Here is a 22,615-nt window from a genome sequence, read left to right on the forward strand (position 1 = left end):
GCATAATCAGGTAGGAGCGCTCCAGTTCCCATTGCGGCTGTTCTGTCTAATTCGCGGGGTCGCATCGAAATTTGGTTTGGTCAAATTAAACGATAATAAAATCGTTATTTCTAATATGCGGACTGTTAGCAAATGACAACAGTCATGTCTCACAAACGATATCAGCATTCGCCTAAAAGGCTCATCATGGGACACAAAGAGAGACAGACAGATAGAGAGAGAGGTAAAAAGAAAGAGGAAGACCCAGGAAGAGGGATATGGGGGTGGGGGGAGAGAAAGAAAGAAAGAATGAGAAAGAGAGAGAGACAGAGACGTAGAGAGAGACAGAGACGTAGACAGAGAGACAGGCACAGAGGGACAGAGAGTGTGTGTTTGTGTTTGGCTGTGTGCGGTGTGTGTGTGACTGTGTGTGATGGTAGCCCTGTCGCAATAGTATGTTTGTTAGCGCAATTGTCATTCTGCACAGGCACAGCAACAAACAGTATCAAATGTTCGGAAATCTCAGTCGACTAGCATTACACAACAGGGGAAGGTTGCATGTTTTCGGTAGCCTACTTCCCCGCCATCAAGTGAAAAGAGCTGCCTGTATATTACAATACACGCACCATTCAACTCACACACACACCTCGCTTGACCTTTTTAAACTTTCAAAACTTTGAATTGAACTGATTTTGTCTTGATGATAGAAAATTATTTCGTGTTTTAAGAATGTTTGTCTCACATGCTGTCAATTTATTTTTTAGGTTCTAAAAGTTAAGTCTAGTGCCATATCGAGGGTTCCGATCACAAAATGAAATCTTTGAAAAATGCTCCCTCTCTATGGAGAGCACGTAGGGTGTTCCCCAGCGGTAAGCGTTCAAACGAAAGGGAGTCTGTACTTTTTGTAAAAGCCTGGCGGTGTCTGTGATCGGAAACTGAATGATGGTTTATGCGAAGCGGAGTGGGCCTTTAATTTGAGCGAAACAAACCTGTTTGTGTCCCCCCACCCCTCTCTCTCTCTCTCTCTCTCTCTCTCTCTCTCTCTCTCTCTCTCTCTCTCTCTCTCTCTCTCTCCCATATTAAAAAAACCTAATCAACTAATCGCGTGAAGGGATATAAAAAACATTTAGTCACTCGGTCGGCATAAAAAAATCAGATCAACATTTAAAAGATTAAAAATAAAGCGCAGCCGACACCGATACTACATGTACTAACTAATGCTTCGCTAGCCTAAACCCGAAGACTTAAGACGGGTCCAGCTCGTCTCTGCAAACCACGCGAACGTGGTGCCTAATAAACCTTTTTTTTTTAATTTCATGTTGAGTGCATTTTCAGAGTGAACATGGCATATCTATATACTTTTGGATTCAGAAAATCATTTTTGGATCGATTGCTAAAATGTTTAATTTTGTGTGGAATGTTTAGATTTTTAATGACAAAACTCATTAATTAACACTTATGATACAAATAATGAACTAAAAATCGTCGATGAATCTCGCATGCAAGATGCATGCCGGCGAAGTATTTCAATTTCAAAATGTCAATCAATTGGATGAAAAAATTAGGGCGTGACAATGCCACCTCAATTTTTACTAAAAGCTGGATATGACGACTTCAAAGACATTAATAATTGTCATCTGAAAGAATGTGCATGTAAAGTTTCATGAAGATTGGTCCAGTACTTTCCTCGGAATCGACCTACACACGCACACACCACGACTCTCGTCTCGATGCCCAAACTATGGTAAAATGTCTATTTGTAGTCAAAACTTGACTAAATGTAAAAAGAAGAAGGACGGGCTGAGAAAATCAGAATTGCTCCGACAGGGGATCGAACCCTGGATCTTCGATTTACGAGACCGACGCCTTGCCACTTGGCCACCGAGGCAGGTACAGGAAACAGGTACGAAACACATATCAGAAAGACAAGTTACAATAATTCAAATAGAAACACATCATCACAACAAATTGTTTACCAAGAATTAACAGGGTTCCCCACAGACGCCCCTCCTAGAGGGTCCCGGGACCCCCACTTTCAGTTTCTAGAGGGTCCATGGACCCCCACTGCAGAATTTTAGAGGGTCCCAAGGGTCCAAAAGCCGAAAAGTCCCGTTGTACTCATAAAACATTGTGGTCACGCATAGTTTACTGTGAAGTGTCTTTATCATTGACATATTCTAGGAGGACATGACACACACACACACACACACACACACACACACAGACACACGCAGCGGACGGAAGCTGAAAATTAAAGGTACATACAGTTCAAACAATCATTCAACTGTATTTATTTGACCTTACACAGACTGTAGGAAGAGGCAAACCGTCTTGAACAATATTTTTCCCCAGGAAGCGACTCCAAGAACACAGAAGACTCGAAGGTGAGTGACGAACCTTGTAGTCTTTCTGTGATAGTAGTAGTCCAGTGGACGATACCTTCGCCTGTGGTCTAGGTACGAAAACAATGGTCCTCCTCAGGACTAGATTACCTTGTGATACGTCCCCCACAAAGGGACTTTACTCTGTAAATCTCGGTCCCCCTTGAGGAGGGTCTGATGCTCCCAATAGGCTGTCTGTGAAGGGATATTTTTTCTCTCTCTCTTTCTCTGCAAAGAGATTTTAACAAATCTCGGAAGAAAGTCTCTGCTGACTTTCAATTGTTTCTTTCACAATTTCTGATGTTTTATATATATATATATAGTTTCAACCTCCTTTCCGATTTCCTTCGCGTGAAATTGACATCGGTGCTTGCAAAATCTGAAAGCTGTACCTCAAGTACATAATAGCTGACGATTGCAGCCAAAAAATAGTATCTACGGTACGCACCATAAAGGGAATTTAGTGCGTCCCAGGACCCCCTCTTTGACATTTTATAGTGCGTCCCGGGACCCCCTCCACACATTTCTAGTACGTGTTTTTGGCTTCTAGTGCGTATAGGACGCTCTGGTTAAAACCACTTACAAAATAGGTCCTGTGTGTGTAATTTATTTATCATGTTCTCATCAACCCAAAACAGATAAATCTAAAGCATATTTGAATAAGTCTGACTTGCACACCAAGTTGTATCATGTGATTTTGAAGTATAGGGGGCTTTTGACAGTGATTCGTGAAGGCCTCCTAATATGGACCATTTGTGATTTTGTCTGTATTTAATTTTTGCTGAATGTCTATCAGAGCTAACACACTTCTAATTAGGCCTAACGATTAATTACAAGCATCAAAATGAACAAGCGATTTTTATAGATTTTTTGGGAGAAAAAATCCTTGCGCCTATGGCGTCGTTCATGTGTGGTGTGTGCGTGAAAGTACACAACGCACTGTTTCGATGTAACAGACCTGGTTTAGATAGATACAAAGATAGACAGCTGGTGTAGTCACTGAAGTAAGTGATATGTGGTTGCGTGGATGTGCGGATGATTCACTAAGCAAGGTAAAAAGAAATAAAAATATGTGTCTGACTGTCTTTCGTCTGTCTGTCTCAGATAAAGATGAATAGAATAAGAACAATTTGTAATATAACTATAGGTGAATTACATAATGCGGAAATTCGTTTCTATTGTACTCCTACATCTTATGTCTGTCTTTTTTGTACTTTCATCATTTGTTTATCCCAGTGCTTGAAAACTGATTCTGTTATTTCAGTTCCTCTGTTCTGTTTTGCACACACACACACGCATACGCACACACACAAACACACACCACCACCACCCTCGTCTCGATTCAAGTCTTTGCTTTAATTCTGCCGAGAGGTACACAGTTTCATTTAGTCAAAACTTGACGAAATGTAATAGCCAACCTGTTTGAATGTTGGTGTCAAAGTAGAACGGTGTTCTTAACGCATGCAAAAACCCTCTTGTTCTTTCAAAACCGCGGCAGTCCTTACTCAAGTTACTGCTCTCTACGGGAGGTTTGCAGGCCGATACACAAAACGCCATTCTCACCCGACGGAGCACACTTCTTCTTCTCGTTCACTTCTTTAGACAACCACACTCTTACTGCTCGCCTCAGTTGCTTTTTAGCACACAGCGTCAATGGTTTATTGCTTTAATTCTGCCGAGAGGTACACAGTTTCATTCTGTACAGTAGGAGGCAAAAGAAACGCGCCACATTGTTGCAAGTGATTTTTTTTCGTCGTTTTCAAACTGTTGTAAAATATGAAACCAATATTATTTATTCTACAGTATCTATATTATCTAATATTACGTCAAAAAGAAAAACAGATTCGTGGAGGATATTTTACTCGCTGTAAGATTAGTGGGTGGTTTTTTTTGTCGTTGTCTTTTTTTACCTTGACATAAATCGTGTAATGATAATACGAAAAAAAAATAATAATCGATTAATAATTTGTCTCTAGCGCGAGTCCCATTAATTAGCTTCTGGCGCTGTACAATATCATTCTAATACAAACAAACAAAATTAACAAGCATATATATACCAGTGTAAGTTTTGGGTTGAAGATAAGTAGAACAGAGCTGCATGGTAATCCTAATTTATATTTCGTTTTGGAAGATAGGAGTAAAGCAGTTCTAACTCTGTTGTTATTGATTTTCCAGTCTAGTGTTTGTAGTTAATGTTGCCGATCGATTTGTGTTTTGTGTCAGTTCATTATTCTTTAAACTGTAAGTGCTGGAATGCACCTGTGACCTGTGACCTGTGACCTGTGACCATCTAACAACAGCTGCAAGAGAAGGAGAACTTTGCCAGAAACGAGCTAAGTGACTACATCACGTTATCAGGGGAGCAAACTACAAACACACGTCCTCTCTTACTCGAAACCTGATAACGTGATGTAGAGTGAGAGAGGACGTGTGTTTGTAGTTTGCTCCCCTGACAACGTGATGTAGAGTGAGAGAGGACGTGTGTTTGTAGTTTGCTCCCCTGACAACGTGATGTAGAGTGAGAGAGGACGTGTTTTTGTAGTTTGCTCCCCTGATAACGTGATGTAGAGTGAGAGAGGACGTGTGTTTGTAGTTTGCTCTCCTGATAACGTGATGTAGAGTGAGAGAGGACGTGTGTTTGTAGTATATATGCTCCCCTGATAACGTGTTGTTGATCGAGTGAGAGAGGACGTGTGTTTGTAGTTTGCTCCCCTGATAACGTGATGTAGAGTGAGAGTACAACATCAACGACAAAAATACAAGTCACGAGAAGCGACATTAATACATTTAGTCAATCTGTCGAACTCACAGAATGAAACTGAACGCACTGCGGCATTTAATGACAATAGCTCGGCGTATAACCCTTGCCCGGCTCGCTAATCGCCTGAAGTGACAAGTCAGTATAGCGCAGTAACGTGTCGCGCTTCACAGGAATGCGCGCTTTACTTTATTCTTTTTAACTTTCTGAGCTTGTTTTTGATCCAAACATAACATACCTATGTTTTTATAATCAGGAAATCATAAAGAATGGACGACAAAGAGGACATGGACAGTGCCCAGAGCTTCCTGCCCCGTTCTTCTCTCTCCTACGCTGTTTCAAGCACAGGTAGCGTTCGACTCGCGGCATCACGAGAACGGCTTCCCTCAACAGTCTTTGACCTGGAAACGAGTCAAAGAAAAAAGCCACCTGCTCGCTCGTCCAAGGTCGCTGTCAGGCACTTGAGTGAGAAATGGTCCAAGGTGAGCCTTAAGAAGGTGGCGGAGAAGAACGTTCCTCTCCTCAAGACGCTGAGGAAATACCACGTGTCCGGTGACCTGCTGAACGACGCGGTAGCGGGGGTGACTGTGGGTGTGATGATGATCCCTCAAGCCATGGCCTTCGCTCTGGTGGCCAGCCTGCCGCCCATAGTTGGTCTCTACATCGCGCTCTTCTCCTCTCTCACCTACTGTCTGCTGGGCACCGGGCATCACCTGGCCTGGAACTGCGTGGCTGTCCTGGGCATCATGATGGGCAACCTGCTGGATAAGTATGACGTCAATGTGCGTCATCAGCTTCAGCTGCAGATTCAACAAGAAGGCATGGCAGTAGGGACTTCTGGTGTCCTTTCTAAAGGTTTCCCATCGGTCTTGTTCTCGCAGGGTGGCCACACTCTAGAATCAAAAGCTTTTGCTTTGGGCGGTATGTACAACCCTCAGAGACCAGCCGCCCCTGCTGAGAGGAAAGAAGAAACGACGCATTTCAGTTTGTCTGACCCTTCAACGAACGACCTTGCGAGACCAGGTCCGATTTATGAACTTCCACATAGCGACGACAAGCAGGACGACGGAATAGAGAAGGGTGATTCCAGCAAGTCAGTCAACGCCACCTCTGCTGACATGCAACAGAAACTGGAGGACCTGATGGCGAAGAAGAAACTGGAACTGGCGTGTTCAGTGACGTTCCTGACCGGCGTGGTATTGACTGTGATGGGCAAGTTGGGGCTGGGCCGGCTAGCTTCGTTCATGTCCGACTCGCTGGTCATCAGCTTCACCGTGGGGGTGTCCTTCCACGTTGTGCTGGGTCAGGCGGTCCCGGCCTTGGGTCTGCAGCTCCCGGCCCACAGTGGCGCCTTCAAGATATTCAGGCTGCTGGCCGACATAGTAACCAACCTCCACCGCACAAACCTCGCCACTCTCCTCATCTTTACTGTCACTGGTTTGATTGCCTATTGCGTCAAGCGCTTCGTCAATGACAGGTACGCTCACAGGCTGAAGTTGCCGGTTCCCATAGACCTTCTTGTGGTTATCGTGGCCGCGGCTGTCAACTCCGCTGTGAAGATGAACGAGACTTACTCCGTGGAGATCGTGAAAGACATTCCGCTGGGCGTGCCGAAACCCAAGCTGCCAGACGTGTCGGTAGGGATGGAGTATTTGACTGAAGGCATGATCATCATCCTCGTGTCCTTCACACAGACTGTGGCGTTGGGCAAAATCATGGCGCTCAAACACAGCTACAGCCTGGACGCCAACCAGGAGATGTTCTCTCTCGGAATGGCCAGTGTCGTCTGCTCGCTTTTCAGGGGCTTCATCCCCGGCGCCTCGATCACCTGCACCGTTGTCAAGGATACCGCAGGGGGCAGAACTCAGATCGCCGCTCTCTTCTCAGCGGGGTTAGTGTTCTTAGTGGTCATGTTTTTCGGCTCTTATTTCTACTTCCTGCCGCAAAGTGTACTGGCCTCCATACTTGTTGTCAACATGAGGTCCATGTTTCTAAAACTGCTCACCATTCCCGAGCTGTGGCGGAAGTCACGTGTTGACGCAATTATCTGGGTCAGCACGTGCGCAGCAACAGTCGTCCTTGACACTGACCTGGGACTTTTCGTCGGAATGTTCGTATGCGTCGTTAGTGTTCTGGTCCGCTCCAGATTTTCCCCCGTAGACGTTTTGGGAAGAGTTACAGTCGGGGTTCGTTGCGTTTGGAAGTCCTTAGAAAAATACTACTGCGCTCAAGAACTAATGGGCATCAAGGTGTTGGGGGTAAACTGTGATTTCTATTTCGTCAACGCTGGAATTATAGAGACACAGATTGTGGACATGTGTGGGGTCAACCCCACCAAGCTAGCAAACAAGCAAAGGTTTATTACTATCCAGGATCCACGTTCAGCTGCACATGAGGACATGGCCGAACATGCTGTCAAGAAAGTGTCCTACACCCAGTCCTGTGTCAACAATCCTAGAAAGACATCAGATGTTGATGAAGTAAGCGCTTGCCAGCAAGACAACGAACAGACGAACGGATCGAACACTCTCGCCAAAACTCTTTTGAAAACGAAGCAGTGTGTATCTTTAAAAACAGGTCTCACCGAAGACCTTCCCTTCACAACCTTGATTATCGACTTTAGCGGTACATCCTTCTTAGACACCATGGGGGTGAGCGCGCTGGAGAGAATTATCACGGAATATGAAGCGGTTGGAATCACAGTGTTCTTCTCGCAACTGAGCGAGAAGTGCGTGCAAATTTTGAGAAAGACTGGATTTCTAGAGAAATACAACACTCGGGTGTTTGTCAGTGTTGATGCCGTTGTGGAGTTTGTTCGTGGAAGTGATGACAGTGCATGACTATCGTTACGTCAAAGTGGATTTTCACATCCTAGCTGGTGCGTGTGTGTGTGTGTGTGTGTGTGTATGTGTGTGTGTGTAACGGTGTGCAGTGTGTGTTGTGTCACTCTGTGTGTGTGTTTGTTTTGGTGTGTGTAAGGGGGGGTATGTGTGTGTGTCTGTGGTTGGGTCTGTGTGTCTGTCTGTGTGTTTGTCTATATCTGCACGTCATATGAAAACGAGCGTTAACTAAATAAGCGGAGTTCGTGGGGGAAAAAGAAAAAAAAAAAAGTCCGTGAATCATGTCCATGCCCAGTGACCTCGATCGCCCCACACGTGTCAGCCCGGTGTGGTGCACATATTTTTTTTATTTTTTTTAAATCTCAGCCAGTGTTCAAACTGGGTCATCAGCTCTTCGAAAACCAGACAGCGAGACTGGTTAACTGTAGTCGTGCTCTGTCAAGAAAAACACCCGTGCTCTGGCTTGTTTGTTCTTGTTGTTGTCAGTCTGCGTTGTCTTATTGCACCCGGCCCCGGTATAGGGGTGTGTGTAGGATTCGGTCGATGTGTTTGTTTGTTTGTGTGTTTGTGTTCGCATATAGATCTCAAGAATGAACGGACCGATCGTCACCAAACTTGGTGAACAGGTTCTATACATTCCTGAGACGGTCCTTACAAAAATTGGGACCAGTCAAACACACGGTTAGAGAGTTATTGGTGGATTAAGATTCTACAATGACTTATAGAGGGACATATATTAATGGTCAAAGGGAAATAACCTTCTCAGTTGGTGGCAGTGAGAATGGTAAGGACGGGGGTGTTTTTCCTACCTCGGAGGAATTTCTTGTTTTGCTTACTTTTAGTCAATTTTAGATCACATGTGTTAACATAGACGGTAAATGGAGACGAGGGTCTTGGTGTGTGTGTGTGTGTGTGTGTGTGTGTGTGTGTGTGTGTGCGCGCGCGCGTGTGTTTGTGTGTGTGTGTCAGTGTGTGTGTGTGTGTGTCACGTGTGTGTGTGTGTGTGTGTGTGTGTGTGTGTGCATGTAGAGCGATATGTGAGTAAAATACTGAACCGATCTTCATACCAAGGAAATCTCATGTAAAGTTTCATGAAGATCGGTTCAGTATTTTAAAAACATCTGATTCTTTTTTAATAGTATCGTGATTCCAACTACATACATATATAGATATGTTATGTTTGGATTAAAAGCAAGGTCTGACCATTAGAAAGAATATCAAAACGCGCGTTTAACATTTTCTGAATTATATGAAAAGGTGCAATTTATTTCACGAGTTTCAATCCGGCTTTTGACCCAAACATTCCTGTAGTAGTACTGCTCTTTCATCACTGTGGGATAACTGGTTGTCGGCAATTAACCAGGCCGAAGTAACGGGAACTGTATTTCTTGATTTCAAAAAAAGCTTTTGATCTTGTAGATCACACATTACTTCTACAGAAACTCAAATTATACGTTAAAAATTTAACGTGTTCATTCTTGAAATCCTATCTTGTTAACAGAACACGGTATGTTTCTCTAAATTGTAAAACCTCTTCCAACGGGCCTGTACGGAATGGGGTTCCACAGGGATCAGTTTTAGGACATCTTTTGTTTCGCATATTTATCAACGACCTCCTCCTTCATATATCTACTGTTTAAGTAAAAAGCGATTTTTTTTGCGGATGATTCGACGCTTCACACGCGTCGTAAAACTGTTCCAGAAATTGAAGTTGCCTTGCAATCCAGTCTGAATGAAATTAATAGTTGGTGTATTCAAAATGCTTTGATAGTGCATCCAGAAAAGACAAAATACATTATTATTACCACCAAACAAAAACACCAGTCACATGTGAACTGTCTGGTTGGTATACACACGTAAATAGGCCCAGTGAAATTGAACACTTTATCTGTACATATTTATTATGATATATGCGTGTGGAAGGAGTGTGATGTTTTATGCATACACCATAACAAAATCCTGTGCTTTGCATTTGGTAAATAAACTGTTTGACTTGACACAACTTCTTGACTTAAAACTTTCTCTGTTGAGCAGGTTAAAGTATATCGTGTACTAGACGTGACAGTTGAACAAGATATCAAATAACCAAAGGGAAGTAAGCGCTCTTTATGTATACTGACGACATGTGTAATGGAGTAAGCGAGAGTTATACGGAACCTTTCTCCTGGCACCTGAGAGAATAACAAGAATTGAAATGGCAGTCTCATGTACATGATATTTGTAAATAAATGAGAGAAAAAAGTGTCCAAGAATGTGTTTCTGTTATCGAAGTTAAGGCAGTACGTAGATAGTAAAACACTGAATGTTTTCTATCATGCCCACATCTTGTCCCACATTAACTATGCATCTTTGGGATGGGGTCTCCGATGTCTCCACATAAAAAAGTTGAACTCTCTGCACCGCAGAGTTGCCAAACGTATGTTAAATTGCCCACACGTGTCAGCTGATTTTTAATTAAAAACTCTTCGCTTTCTTCCTCTAGTTAAACAGCTACAGTTTAATAAGGCTGTACTGATGTTTGAAGTATACCATGGCGAAGTGCCCAATTATATACAGACCCTGTTTCACACAGCCACCAAACTATATGGCTCGATCAATTTTCTACCACATATATACCCCGGATCGATTTACTATACAAAACTAGTCTTCTCTGTTTCAGTCGATCCATGGTATGGAACTTCCTTCCATCGGTTATTAGATCAATAACATCGCCTAAGAGGTTTAAATAAAAAAAAAAAGCAGAACATGCGTAAAAATGGCTGTCACCCGGGGAGAGGTGGAGGCGAGCTACCCACGCGCCCCTTCCCATCTCGCCCCCGCTTTGTAGTAGCCGACTTCTCGCTCTGCGGCTTGCTTTCAGTCTGTCAAGGGTGCCAACTTGCCCCCCGCAAGCAGTAGCAACTCGCCCCCGTGTATTCCATGAAGTTGACTTTTGACGTTTCTCGTGCAGAACAAGTTATGAAAAATGACATATTACCTGAGTTTTACCTGAGTCAGTTTACCTGATGTGTGTATGTGTGTGTGTGTGTGTGTGTGTCAGCCTGTGTGTGTGCCCGTGTGTGTGTGTGTATGTGCCGTATGTGCGTGTGTGTGTGTGCGCGGTGGTGTGTGTGTGTGTGTGTGTGTGTGTGCGCCGTGTGTGTCACAGTACTAGTGTGGCGTGTGTGTGTGTGCCGGTGTGTGTGTCTGTGCAGTCTGTGTTTCTGTGATGTGTGTACGTACGTGCGTGCGTGCAAGACTGAGTGCGTGATCGCGTCCATAAGCAGTAGGTATAGTAGCTAGCAAGTTAGATTTACTGTTTCGGTTCGACGAGAACATTATTTCAAGCACAACAGGAAACAAAAGAAACTTATCCAAAAAGAAAGAGACTCGAAAGTAAATGTCATCATCAGCCTCGGCTCAGTTTCACATGGAAAAAAAGACTATTTGGTTTATTTTTTTGGAACCTCAAGGGCTTAATCATAGGTTATTTTCAGCGAGCTTATTTAATGACTGACTGAATCCAGCCTTTATATTTTCAGGCTGTTCTTCTGTTTGTTGAAAGTGGCTCATTATGGGACACACTACACATACTTTGAGATTTTGCTATTATTTTTTTGTTTGTGCTAGAAACTGAGGGACAACGTGACACAGCTAAAATGTAACACCTTGAATACAGTCTTAGATGATGTCATCCTAAACGGCACAATTCAGTTTCTGTGCCGTTAACAGCTTTATCTGTAGACAGAAACTAGTCCGTTTTAAGTGTCAAATTTAGAGTAAACGCTGCCGAAAGTGTAAAAAAAAAAAAAAGAGAAACACTGCCTAACGGTGGTGTGTTGTTTGCGTGTGCGACCGTTTTGACAAACATGTGCAAGTCAGTATCTCGAGAGGGTAAACTTAATACCGTGAGATTTCTGTTTTAAGATAACATTTTCGCTGTTGCTTCCGGTGAGATTCAAAACAACATGGCGGACTACAAGCATAAACAAGCCCGGAATTGATGAATGTACTTTAATTGCTGGTGTGGATTTGAGAGTTTACGGATGCCTCTTATTTACTGATGTCGTAACTTGGTTTGTTTCATGCACATCGTCTCCATTCATACTGGCTGAGTGCTGCAGTAATTTCTTTCAGAGCATTGTATTGCAAACTCGTCTGCAACAAGCCTAAACGTGAACGGTGAAGAGGTCGTACCCGCCGTTGTCTACGCAAGTGGTAAAACGCCTCTCAAGCAAAATGCAAGTGTCTGGGCTTGTACCTGCACGGTTTCTGACAATCATCGCTCATCTTATCATCGTAATCGTCATATTTTGGTCGCGGGTGAGCTGTTTTTGATGTTCGACTTTAAAGTAGTTCTTTTTTAGGCCATGGTATGTTGGTGACGGCTGCAAGAAAAAGCGGGAATTTTTTGGTGGGGATGAGGGGTTATGGGAGAACAGAGGATGTTTGTGCATCTTCATTCTAGCTGCAAAGTGACCTTGTAGGTTGTACTGCAAATATTATCAAACTGCTATCTTTAGCCTTATCTTATTTTTCCCCTGGCAAAAGCTTTATATATGGTCAAGAGTACAACAGAGCGTCGAGTGCCTGTATCACGAGTTGGTCACAAAACTAGCCTTGTAAAGGCAACCATTCTACATGCACCTCAATCAAACCTGTTCTGATCTGTTCAAAATAAGTTGATTTCAATATATGCATGTCTTCTTCAGTTCTTGTGTTCAAATCTGTGTCTGTTGAGTTATATAAGATCTGTGGATTATTTCGAAAAAGTCGGTTGTCGGCGAAATGCGAAACGTGAAACGTGACACAATTCACACACGTACACTTTGAAGCTGCATGTTCGCTTTACCAGAGACAATTTGAAACTGAATCAATCATATCATGTTATGAAAGAGAAGAGGGCGGTTTGAACAACTTTCATGCACAAAGGCAGAGAAATGAGTACGGTATTTGTTGCCTATTTATAAACGGGGGGGGGGGGGGGGGGGGGGGGGGGTCCGGTGGGCAATTGTCCTCCCATGATGGGGGGCAACTGTCTGGGGGGCAATTAGCCTGCTACCAATGTTTACAGTTGTAGTTGGTGTTCTCTCCAGATTGTTTTAAATTCACTTGAATATTTTCATGTTCAGCCTAACCCTTTTTTCCCCTTTGTTTTTACGGCCGTTGCAGGAGGAGAACATCCGAATGTGTTTGCCAGAGAGGTACACCGAGTCCCAGTACGATGAAAAGGACCTTCAGTAAGTTCTTGTTGTTACAGAAAAGTGATGATGAAATAATGCTTGTGTCCGGCTCATAGCCAAAAGATGTACGGATTTTCTGTGCTTTGAGAGTGTTTCACACAGTAAGTTCTTGTAATGTTGTGCGCTACAAAAGCATCTGTCAATTTTTCTGCCTTTTGTGAGGCTCTGGGTCGTCCACATCCCAGGAAGCACGGTGAAGGTTAATGATTTTGGTTTTAGGCACCAGGGGTGTTGCTAGACATTTTCATGTTGGGACATTTGACCGAAACTGTCAGAAAGCTTTGGAAAATTTTCGGCTATTATTTTGGCTCATACAAAGTCACTGCAACATTGAAGCACAAGACTCAAGAGGGGAACACCAATACATACAATCATTGTCTTAGGAACACAGATTACAGGGGCGGAGCAGTTAAGCCAGAGGGGAGGGGGGTACAACCTGGCGTCCAGGGTCCTGTTGGGGGATCTGGGGGGGCAAAGCCCCCCTGAAGCTGAAGAATTTTAGCTATTTTATAAACAATTTGTGGCTTATCCTTGATTTTATGTTGCTTACTGCAACTGAAACAATCAGCTTTGCTGATTAACTACATCAGACACCAGTTCTCTGAAACTTTTTCAAGCCTTTAACTTTAATTTCTTGAAAGTAAAACTCTTCCAACCTTGTGCTAATCTTGACAAGCCTTGGGAAACATGACTGGTAAAAAATCCAATAAAAAAAACCGTGTAGGGTGAGCCAGTTTGCTTGGAAACCACGATTTGGAGGACGCTTTTCATTCTCTGGCTCAGCAGATTTCGATTCGCGGTGACTATCGTCTGCTATGTCGTCTGCTTCGATCGACTCGACAACACTACTACCACTCACACACACTGTCCGCATTCGCGGTGTTCCTGTCATTTTGTCCGGAATCACTTACCTTGGCGAAGGGTAGCAAACCTTGGGCAATTTAGTTTTTTTTCTTTTTTGGTTGCGACATAATGTTCAAATCCAAATCGAAAGCACTGACTGACTGATAAACTATCGCAAACCGGCGAACGCAAACGCTGAGGGAAACCACTCCGGCATCTATATTTTTTGGCAATGGCTTCCGTTCCAAACATTGATGTTTCGTTTTTGGTATTCGCGAAGGAAATAAACGTCAGTCAGTTGACTAAGTACATCGGCAGCAGTTTTAGCAATCAAAGCCTGACCAATACAAAAAAAAATGGACAAACTTTGGCCGATTTAGGCGAATACTCTTCTGACATTTGGCCGATAGGGACATGAAAGTTTCGGCCAAAGTAAAAAAAAATCGGCGATTGGCCGAAGGGCCGACCCAAACGACACCCCTGGGCACAACACTGAAACACTGTTCATGTTCAATCAAGTTTCCTCTCTTGTTTATGTTGCCATGAAATTACCTGTAGGATGGAGGGTGTTGTATTTGGGGGGAAATTGGAAAGTCAGGAAGAAACGATTGTTGTGCTTTTATGTTTCAAAGTGCTAGTGGAGTGAATGTGATTCTAAGCTACTCACAAAAAGTTAAGGATCACTTGCACACAAATTCATAACTTTCCAAATAAGAAAGCCAATGCGTTGGTATTTGGCAAACGTTTAATTCAATGCTTTAGTGATAACGATACAACATTTCCTTCAATTTCGAGCAATCGTTTGGTCTGTACATTTTATCAAAGTGTGTACGTATCGAAATTTAATTTCACAAAGTCGTTGAAATCACAAGACATGGCATTCAGATGCTCCCAAAAGTTCAGAAATTCGTTTAACCGCTCTGGCTGTTCTGGCACTCGACGCAGCGAGTCCTCATAGAGTTGACCAGGGTGGTGAAGATCCTCTGCGGAAGCGCCTGCCACTCAGCCTGCAGCATCTGGTAGAGGTGCTGGACATCGCTGGGAGGGGGGTGGTTGCTCCTCACTTTGCGATCCAACTCATCCCAGAGGTTCTCAATCGGGTTGAGATCGGGACTGCATGCTGGCCACTCCCTTCTGTTGACTCCAGACTGCTGCAGGAAGTCGTTGACCACCCTTGCCCTTTGGGGGCGAGCGTTGTCATCCTGGTAGACAGCCTGCGGTCCCATCTGCTGCAGTGTAGGCACAGCCAGTGGTCGAAGGATCTCATCCCGGTATCGGAGGCCAGTCAGATTACCCTGTACATGAAACAAGGGTGTTCTGTGGTGAAGGCTGAAGGCCCCCCAGACCATTACAGAACCTCCACCAAAGGCCACCTTTTCTTGGACAGTGGCGTACGTCAATGTAGCGTTCCCCTTGGTGCCTCCAGACCCTCAGTCGGTCGTCGTTGTGGTTCAGGGTGAAGCGTGATTCATCACTGAACAGGACCTGGGACCATTGCTGATGTGTCCACCTCACGTGACGTCTGCAGAAGGCGCGGCGTGCTGCCCTATGGGCTGGAGTTAAGCGTGGCCGTACAGCTGGGCGACGAGAACGGAGGTTAAACCCATGAAGGCTATTCCGTATGGTCTGCTGGCTGATGTTGGTGTTAGTAGCCACCCTCAGCTGCCTTCGAATAATGCTGGAAGAGGCTGTTCTTGTTTGCAAGGCTAGTCGTTCAATGAGACGATCTTCACGTGGAGTTGTGACCGGCACGGTTGGCCTGGTGGTAAGGCGTCCGCCCCGTGATCGGGAGGTCGTGGGTTCGAACCCCGGCCGGGTCATACCTAAGACTTTAAAATTGGCAATCTAGTGGCTGCTCCGCCTGGCGTCTGGCATTATGGGGTTAGTGCTAGGACTGGTTGGTCCGGTGTCAGAATAATGTAACTGGGTGAGACATAAAGCCTGTGCTGCGACTTCTGTCTTGTGTGTGGCGCACGTTATATGTAAAAGCAGCACCGCCCTGATATGGCCCTTCGTGGTCGGCTGGGCGCAAACAAACAAAACAAAAAATTCACGTGGAGTTGTCTTCTTTGGTCGCCCAGGTCTGCGTCTTTCCTGGACCCTCCCAGTGGCTGGAAAACGTTGAATCAGTCTGACAATGACCGAGATGGACACGTGAAGTCGCCTGGCCACTTCTCGCTTGGGGACACCATCTTGGAACCATGCAACAGCTCGTCCCCTCTCAAACTCGTTCAATTTTTGTGGTGGAGGCATTGTCAGATAATGCCTAATACTGGTGGTATGTCTTCCCAAAAAGCCAAGCAAGTGACAGCATCTCACACATAAACAGCAGTGCTTGCACGTGCATAATGGTTTTTCCATGTGGCTTGTGCAATGTGTTCGGGCTGAACGGTCCAAAACAAGGTCCTTTTTCGCAAGTTTCCGCTTTTTCTTTTGCTACCAAGCTCAGTAGTAGAGAACCCCGTGCAATTTCCCCACTAACACAACATCGCCCACTTACAGCTGAACAAGAATTCATAACAATTTGGTTTGACTGAGAAATAAATAACAGTAGCGAACTGATTTTATTGAGCACCTGTTTTCTCATAGTGATCCTTAACTTTTTGTGAGTAGTGTATATGATTTTCATGCGTGCAGGATGATCATTGGGCTATCTGTGACGCTGGGTCTTTTTCTGTTTGAGTTCATCGGCTTCATGGGCGGCATCACCATGTTCTTTCCCTTTCAGAGTCTCCTCTGTATCCTTTTCAAAATAAAATTTTAATGCTACAGAAAAGTGAATGGTTTCTTGAACTTAGTTGAAGTAGCATCATTCAATATTCCAAGGTATAAGTGCTCTTGGTTTGCGAGTGCTACATACTGTGAAAACTGCCTCTCGCCTCCTTTTCTCGTAAGTGCAATGGAGCCTATGTTGGTTGGTTGTCTCAGTATTCTTGTTTGCTACTAAGGAAAGACAGGGCACTAGTTATACAAGTTTAAGTTTGTAGTTCTTTAACTTATGTCCAAAAGAAAGAAACAAAGTTTTGCAAGGTTACATGTCAATTTTATTGTTGCTATTGGTCTGTCGAGAGTGACAGAATATTCCTTGCAACAAAAAACAGTTAAAATGATTATAACTAAGATTTGATGGAGACTTACAGATGTTCATGCTCAACTGTTGTGATTCTATGTGTTGCGTTTCTCCTTGACTCAGTCCCAGCCACTGTGGCCCACACTGGTGCAGCGGTGGCTCTGTCCTACTTCCTCTTCGACTCATGGCCGTGTGACTGGTACTGGTACATCTTTGGCTTCTGCAGTGCTTTCCCTGCATTCACCGAGATCATCACTATACTTGGTGTACTTTTTTTCAAGAAGAGCATCTAGGTGTGTGTGGTGAATGAGTGTGCTGACTGAAAAGAAAGGAGAATGAAACTGTACATTTGAAGAAGTGAAATGTAGTGGATGTTCAGTAATGATTTTATGTTTCAGAGTGGTTGAAAGATTGTTTATTTTAAAGAGAGAAAGATAGAGAGCTAGAGAGCGAGAGAGAGGACGAAAATGGAAACCCTTGTAAGCGCCTTCCCACCAACATGTACAGTGTACTGACCTGCAGCTGCAGTAGATTGGTTGTGAAATGCTGGTTGAATTGCAGGTTTGTTAACAAATAATTGTGAATGAGTAATCATTTTGTGAGGATGTAAATTTACCTCAAAGCAAAGCAGACAATTACCGGCTGCTTCTGGACTTTGACTTTATAGCATTCTTTCTTTCTTTCTTTATTTGGTGTTTAACGTCGTTTTCAACCGTTCAAGGTTATATCGCGACGGGGAAAGGGGGGGGATGGGATAGAGCCACTTGTTAATTGTTTCTTGTTCACAAAAGCACTAATCAAAAAATTGCTCCAGGGGCTTGCAACGTAGTACAAAAAATGACCTTACTGGGAGAATGCAAGTTTCCAGTACAAAGGACTTAACATTTTCTTACATACTGCTTGACTAAAATCTTTACAAACATTGACTATATTCTATACAAGAAACACTTAACAAGGGTAAAAGGAGAAACAGAATCCGTAAGTCCTCTCTTACGACATGCTGGGGAGCATCGGGTAAATTCTTCCCCCTTACCCGCGGGGGGACTTTATAGCATTGTTCTAGCTACTCATATATATATGTTGTTGCTTTTATATCACATCAGCCTTTACCAGAATATCTTTAGACTTAAAAAGTAGATTGAATTGTGAAGTTTGGGATCTTCTTCTGTTCATGTTTTATATATACCGAGCAACAAAAAAACCGCAAATTTTCTCCAGAAAAACGATTAATCACAATTTTAAAATGTCATTTCTCATAAACGTAACATCGAAACAAATCAAAATCACGGTGGTATGTTCCTTGCACACTGTTCTTGGCTATAGCATAGTCTTTTGCTGCCACGTGCAAAGGGAGCCTCTGCAGATGGTCAGTACGGTGTGTGACCCCCATGGACGTTGATGACGGCCTGGCAGCGGCGCCTCATGGAGTGAATGAGTCGGTTGATGGCGTCTCTCGGGAGTTGCACCAGGCATGGATAAGGGCCTGACGCAGTTCTGCGGCAGTTCTTGGTCCTGGGCGTAACTGGTTGACCTTTCTTTGAAGTTGGTCCCAGAAATGTTCAATAGGATTCAAATCTGGGCTGAGGGCGGGCCAGGCCATGATGTCGATGTTATTATGCTGCAGGAAGGCCTGGGTGACCCTGACTGTGTGCGGCCGAGCGTTATCTTGCTGCAGAACACAGTTTCTGTGGGCCTGGAAAAAGGGCACAACATGAGGCTGTAGGATCTGGTCAATATAACGCTGTGCTGTGATGCCGTTTCCCCGACCAGGACCAAGATTGTTGAAAAACACAGGTCCCAGGGATTGGTTGAGGCCGATTCCACCCCAGACCATGACGTTTGGTCCACCCTGGGCATTGTGTTCCATGACGCAGTCATCAGCATAGCGTTCACCTCTTCTTCGCCACACTCTGACACGTCCATCAACATGACTAATGCAGAAACGGCTCTCATCGGTGAACAGAATGTTTCGCCATTGTCTCCAGTTCCAGTTGATGTGATCCTGGGCCCACTGCTGGCGCGCCATGCGATGTCTTTGAGTGAGGACTGGTCCTCTAGCTGGACGGCAGTTTTGGAGGTCTCACTCAGCAAGTCTTCGGCGTATTGTCTGGTCACTGATGAGTCTCTGGTGGTTACCGACGGTGTTCCTGGCTGTTTCATTGGCAGTTTCATTGGCAGTATGGAATCGGTTTCTCAAATGATGACGCAGGATCTGGCGATCTTGTCTATGTGTGGTAACGCGAGGTCTTCCACTTCGTTGTGTATCAGCAGTGCTTCCAGTGTTGACAAAACGTTGCTGAAGGCGATATACTGTCGACAGATGCACATTAAAAGCGACTGCTACTGCTTCTGGGTCATCACCAGCGGATAATCGACCCACTGCCCTCTCGCATTGTTCTGGTGTCAATCTTGGCATCTTGACTCTGTCAAAAGTTAGACTGGCAGTAAGCGTGCCATGGTCTCTTTTTATTACTAATGCATCAGTGAACACATCTCACACATGAGGTTTCCCCTACTCCGCTTGCACGTGCTGTAAGCGCACATTATGTGTTTCACGTGGAAACTGCTTGTCCCGTGCGTTGAGACAGCAGCAATGGGAAAATATTCACACAACAGCTTTGTTACACATGACTGCATAGGGCATCTAGATCCCGAAAATTGTCACTCTCAGATTAACTGCGTTTTTTAAAATCCAAATATCGAAAAATAATTCGCGTTTCTTTTGTTGCTCGGTATATATACCAGTACATTTTCTCACAGCATGTGGTTTGTCCTTGTAGCCTTCTCATGCATTCCTCATTACTTGTAACCGATGCAGCAGCTCAACTGCTTCTTGCTCATGTCCGTCCACCAGTCTTGTACAATTATGATGACGATTCTCAATTTCCAAGCCATAATTTGGTCATTATAATTAAAAGATTTTTTCAAATTACGGTTTGTGTTTTGGCTGGTACGAGGGCTGTTCTGGAAGTCCTTAGAATCTCATATCAGCGCACAGCTCATCGTTAATTTGACCACGCCGTTTTCTTGAAGGATCCTTCCTGAGCTGCGACACACTTTAATATTCTGTAGAAATACCTTTCCAACATTTGCCGATACCCTCAATGACCCTCGTTTACTCTCGGACAGCAGCATCAGGGCTCTTGTAACGGTTTCCTCGGAGCTTTTTCTTCAAATGTAAAAACAGGAAAACGTCGAACAGGGCTAATTCAGGAAAATATAGTGAACGGAACATCAGGCAAACATCCTAATCTGTTGGTAAATTCGACCGATTTGGAAGCTGTGTAAAACAGGATGTTGCAATGGAGTAGCATCAACCCTCAACTACCCGTGTTTGGCGCCAAGCTTTAAACACCACGGGCAGGCAATGATGCATGTACTGCACTAAGGTAACTGTACGCTGCTCCCCTTTTAGAATTGTGGCGATTTGTCCTTATTTTCAAACAAATGGGACCATCTTCTTCTCGCCAGTGTTCCAAGATCACCAATAGTTGATAGGGGTGGAGCCGTTTAGGAACATCCAAACGGTTAATCGATGTGTTGCCTGGGGTCAGATTGATAGACCCAAGTCCCCATCGCCTGTGACAACCTTCACAAAATCCTTACTCTCTGTAGTGACAATTGGAGAATATTTGTATGCACATTCCGAGACATATCCCCTTTTGTACACCAGAAAGATCACGGGCACCCACTGTCTGCAACACTTGTGTACCCGTAAAGGCTTGTGCCAGATCACATCGATGAGTGCCGATTCAATTATCTATGTGTCCTTGACCTCCGTGTGTGTGATTCGTGCATCATCTCTCTTCAACTTTCAACGGCAGCAACATTTGTTGCAGTAACAGCATTCAACTGTTGGTCTGGGCGGGTGTCAACTTTGAAGACGTGTCTACCCGATTTAAATTCAATGTACCAGTTGTAAGTACTTGTTTCGGAAGGAGCGTTCTTCCCCCAAAATTCCCACAATATGCAGTAGGTGTGAGAAACATAACAATCTTTTCAGAGATGTTTATACATCATTGCTGTAAACTCCATTTTTTTTAGCTCCATGACAGACAAGTAAACATGGACGGGTAGCGTTCTTTGAGAGCTGTTTTCTTTGCAGAGGAAACTTTGAGATGCATGAAAATTTGTGTCATCGCCAATGAAAGATTGCAGTATGCATACGTCATTTTAAATATCATGAGGCATTGCCAGGAGCTTGGAGTCTAAGGACTTCCAGAACACCCTACGTACATGTAGTTCATTCTTTGTTCCTAAGCTGTGTGATGTGTTCCGGTTAGAAGTATGATTGTACTCTTTCAGAAGAAAAAGTTGAGGACTGGTTGAGAACTTGTATACAATCTTTTAAACTTTGCTGAGTATCGACAATCCCATGATTTAATTGGAACTTGCCTTTATTAAGATAAGAATGTTGTTTTAGAAACATGCTATGGCAGACAGTGCTGTAGCGCAATGCTTTCACATGTGGACAGATTCTGCTTTGGGGGGATAAGTCCCACAAAATTGTGAAAAATCATGCCAGGGGAAAAAAAGTTGTCCTGGCCATGAATGGTGTTCACCAGTTCGTGTTTAAAAGCTGACACACTGACGAAATAATGCACTGTAGCAACATGCCTCCACAACAAAAACCTATACACTTTCTTGACAGGTCCGTGACTTTCTCAGCAGAATATTATATACTTTTCTTGACAATTCCTGTCAGAAAAGGGAATGGTTGTTTTATCTATTTTAAAGTTCAACTTCACCTATCTTACACACACCATGTACATTTAATTCACCATCTTGGATCTAACCAGGCATTTACATGGGTTAAGGTCATCCCCGCATTTAGACATACACCAAACATCAACAGTCTGGATGCTTTCAATAAGAGTGGGATTTCTTGCAATGAAATTAGTACCAGCCAATGGTGACCATCTGCAAAATTACTTTATACAAAATCCAACTCTACACAGAAAACAAGCAGGATGTTGACTTTGGCATGTGTCCAAGTGGAGAGATGGTTGGGTTGGTTGTCCCTTCAATCCATTTGGCTATGCAGATCCAATCAAATGTTTCCTATCCAAGTTTACATGGTGGTCTCCAATTTACGTTTAGGTTTATCACAGCAAAATAAAGAAGTTTCTAAAAAGCTCATGTCTTTTCAAAGTTGTTAGTTCAGATCTTGTTAACAATCTTGATCTTTGAAAAGTTAAAAATCTTGTCCCGTTCCAGAATAAAACCTTCAGAGTGTCTGTAGTGTTTGTCACAAAGTTCTCTTACGTCCAGGCATTTGATAAGGATCAGTTCAATGGTCCAAAATAGTAAAGGCTGTAAAGCCTAATTGCAGTAAGACACAGCACAATTGCTCCGCTGCACGCAGTGTTTTCTGCTTGATATTCTTGCGCTGCACATTTGTTAAGCCCGTCCTTAATTGAGCACAAAGTCGACTACGCGAAGCTTCACGAAGTCTTTATACCGAAAACCTGTAGCTACGGCGAAGTACTTCGTCCACTACATTGCTTCGCAAGTTTTAACAT

At 43.8% G+C, this 22,615-nt stretch overlaps 2 protein-coding genes and 1 non-coding gene across 3 annotated transcripts; 2 read left to right on the forward strand and 1 right to left on the reverse strand.

Moving 5' to 3' along the window:
* Nucleotides 1–1,795: 1,795 nt before the first annotated feature.
* Nucleotides 1,796–1,867, reverse strand: Trnat-cgu (transfer RNA threonine (anticodon CGU)). Its single transcript has one exon. It is a non-coding gene; the product is annotated as a tRNA-Thr (tRNA).
* Nucleotides 1,868–4,664: 2,797 nt separating this feature from the next.
* Nucleotides 4,665–8,892, forward strand: LOC138978574 (prestin-like). Its single transcript, XM_070351320.1, has one exon. It carries the CDS (start codon nucleotides 5,388–5,390, stop codon nucleotides 7,956–7,958), a length of 2,571 nt encoding a protein of 856 aa, XP_070207421.1. The 5' UTR covers nucleotides 4,665–5,387; the 3' UTR covers nucleotides 7,959–8,892.
* A 2,977-nt stretch (nucleotides 8,893–11,869) lies between these two features.
* LOC138979029 (transmembrane protein 107-like) lies at nucleotides 11,870–22,330 on the forward strand. Its single transcript, XM_070351847.1, has 4 exons — nucleotides 11,870–12,260; nucleotides 13,110–13,177; nucleotides 16,661–16,761; nucleotides 17,223–22,330. Exons 1-4 carry the CDS (start codon nucleotides 12,177–12,179, stop codon nucleotides 17,384–17,386), a joined length of 417 nt encoding a protein of 138 aa, XP_070207948.1. The 5' UTR covers nucleotides 11,870–12,176; the 3' UTR covers nucleotides 17,387–22,330.
* The last annotated feature ends 285 nt before the right edge of the window (nucleotides 22,331–22,615 follow it).

The sequence above is a fragment of the Littorina saxatilis genome, linkage group LG10 (genome assembly GCF_037325665.1).
Source record: "Littorina saxatilis isolate snail1 linkage group LG10, US_GU_Lsax_2.0, whole genome shotgun sequence".
Classification (NCBI taxonomy): Eukaryota; Metazoa; Mollusca; class Gastropoda; order Littorinimorpha; family Littorinidae; genus Littorina; species Littorina saxatilis.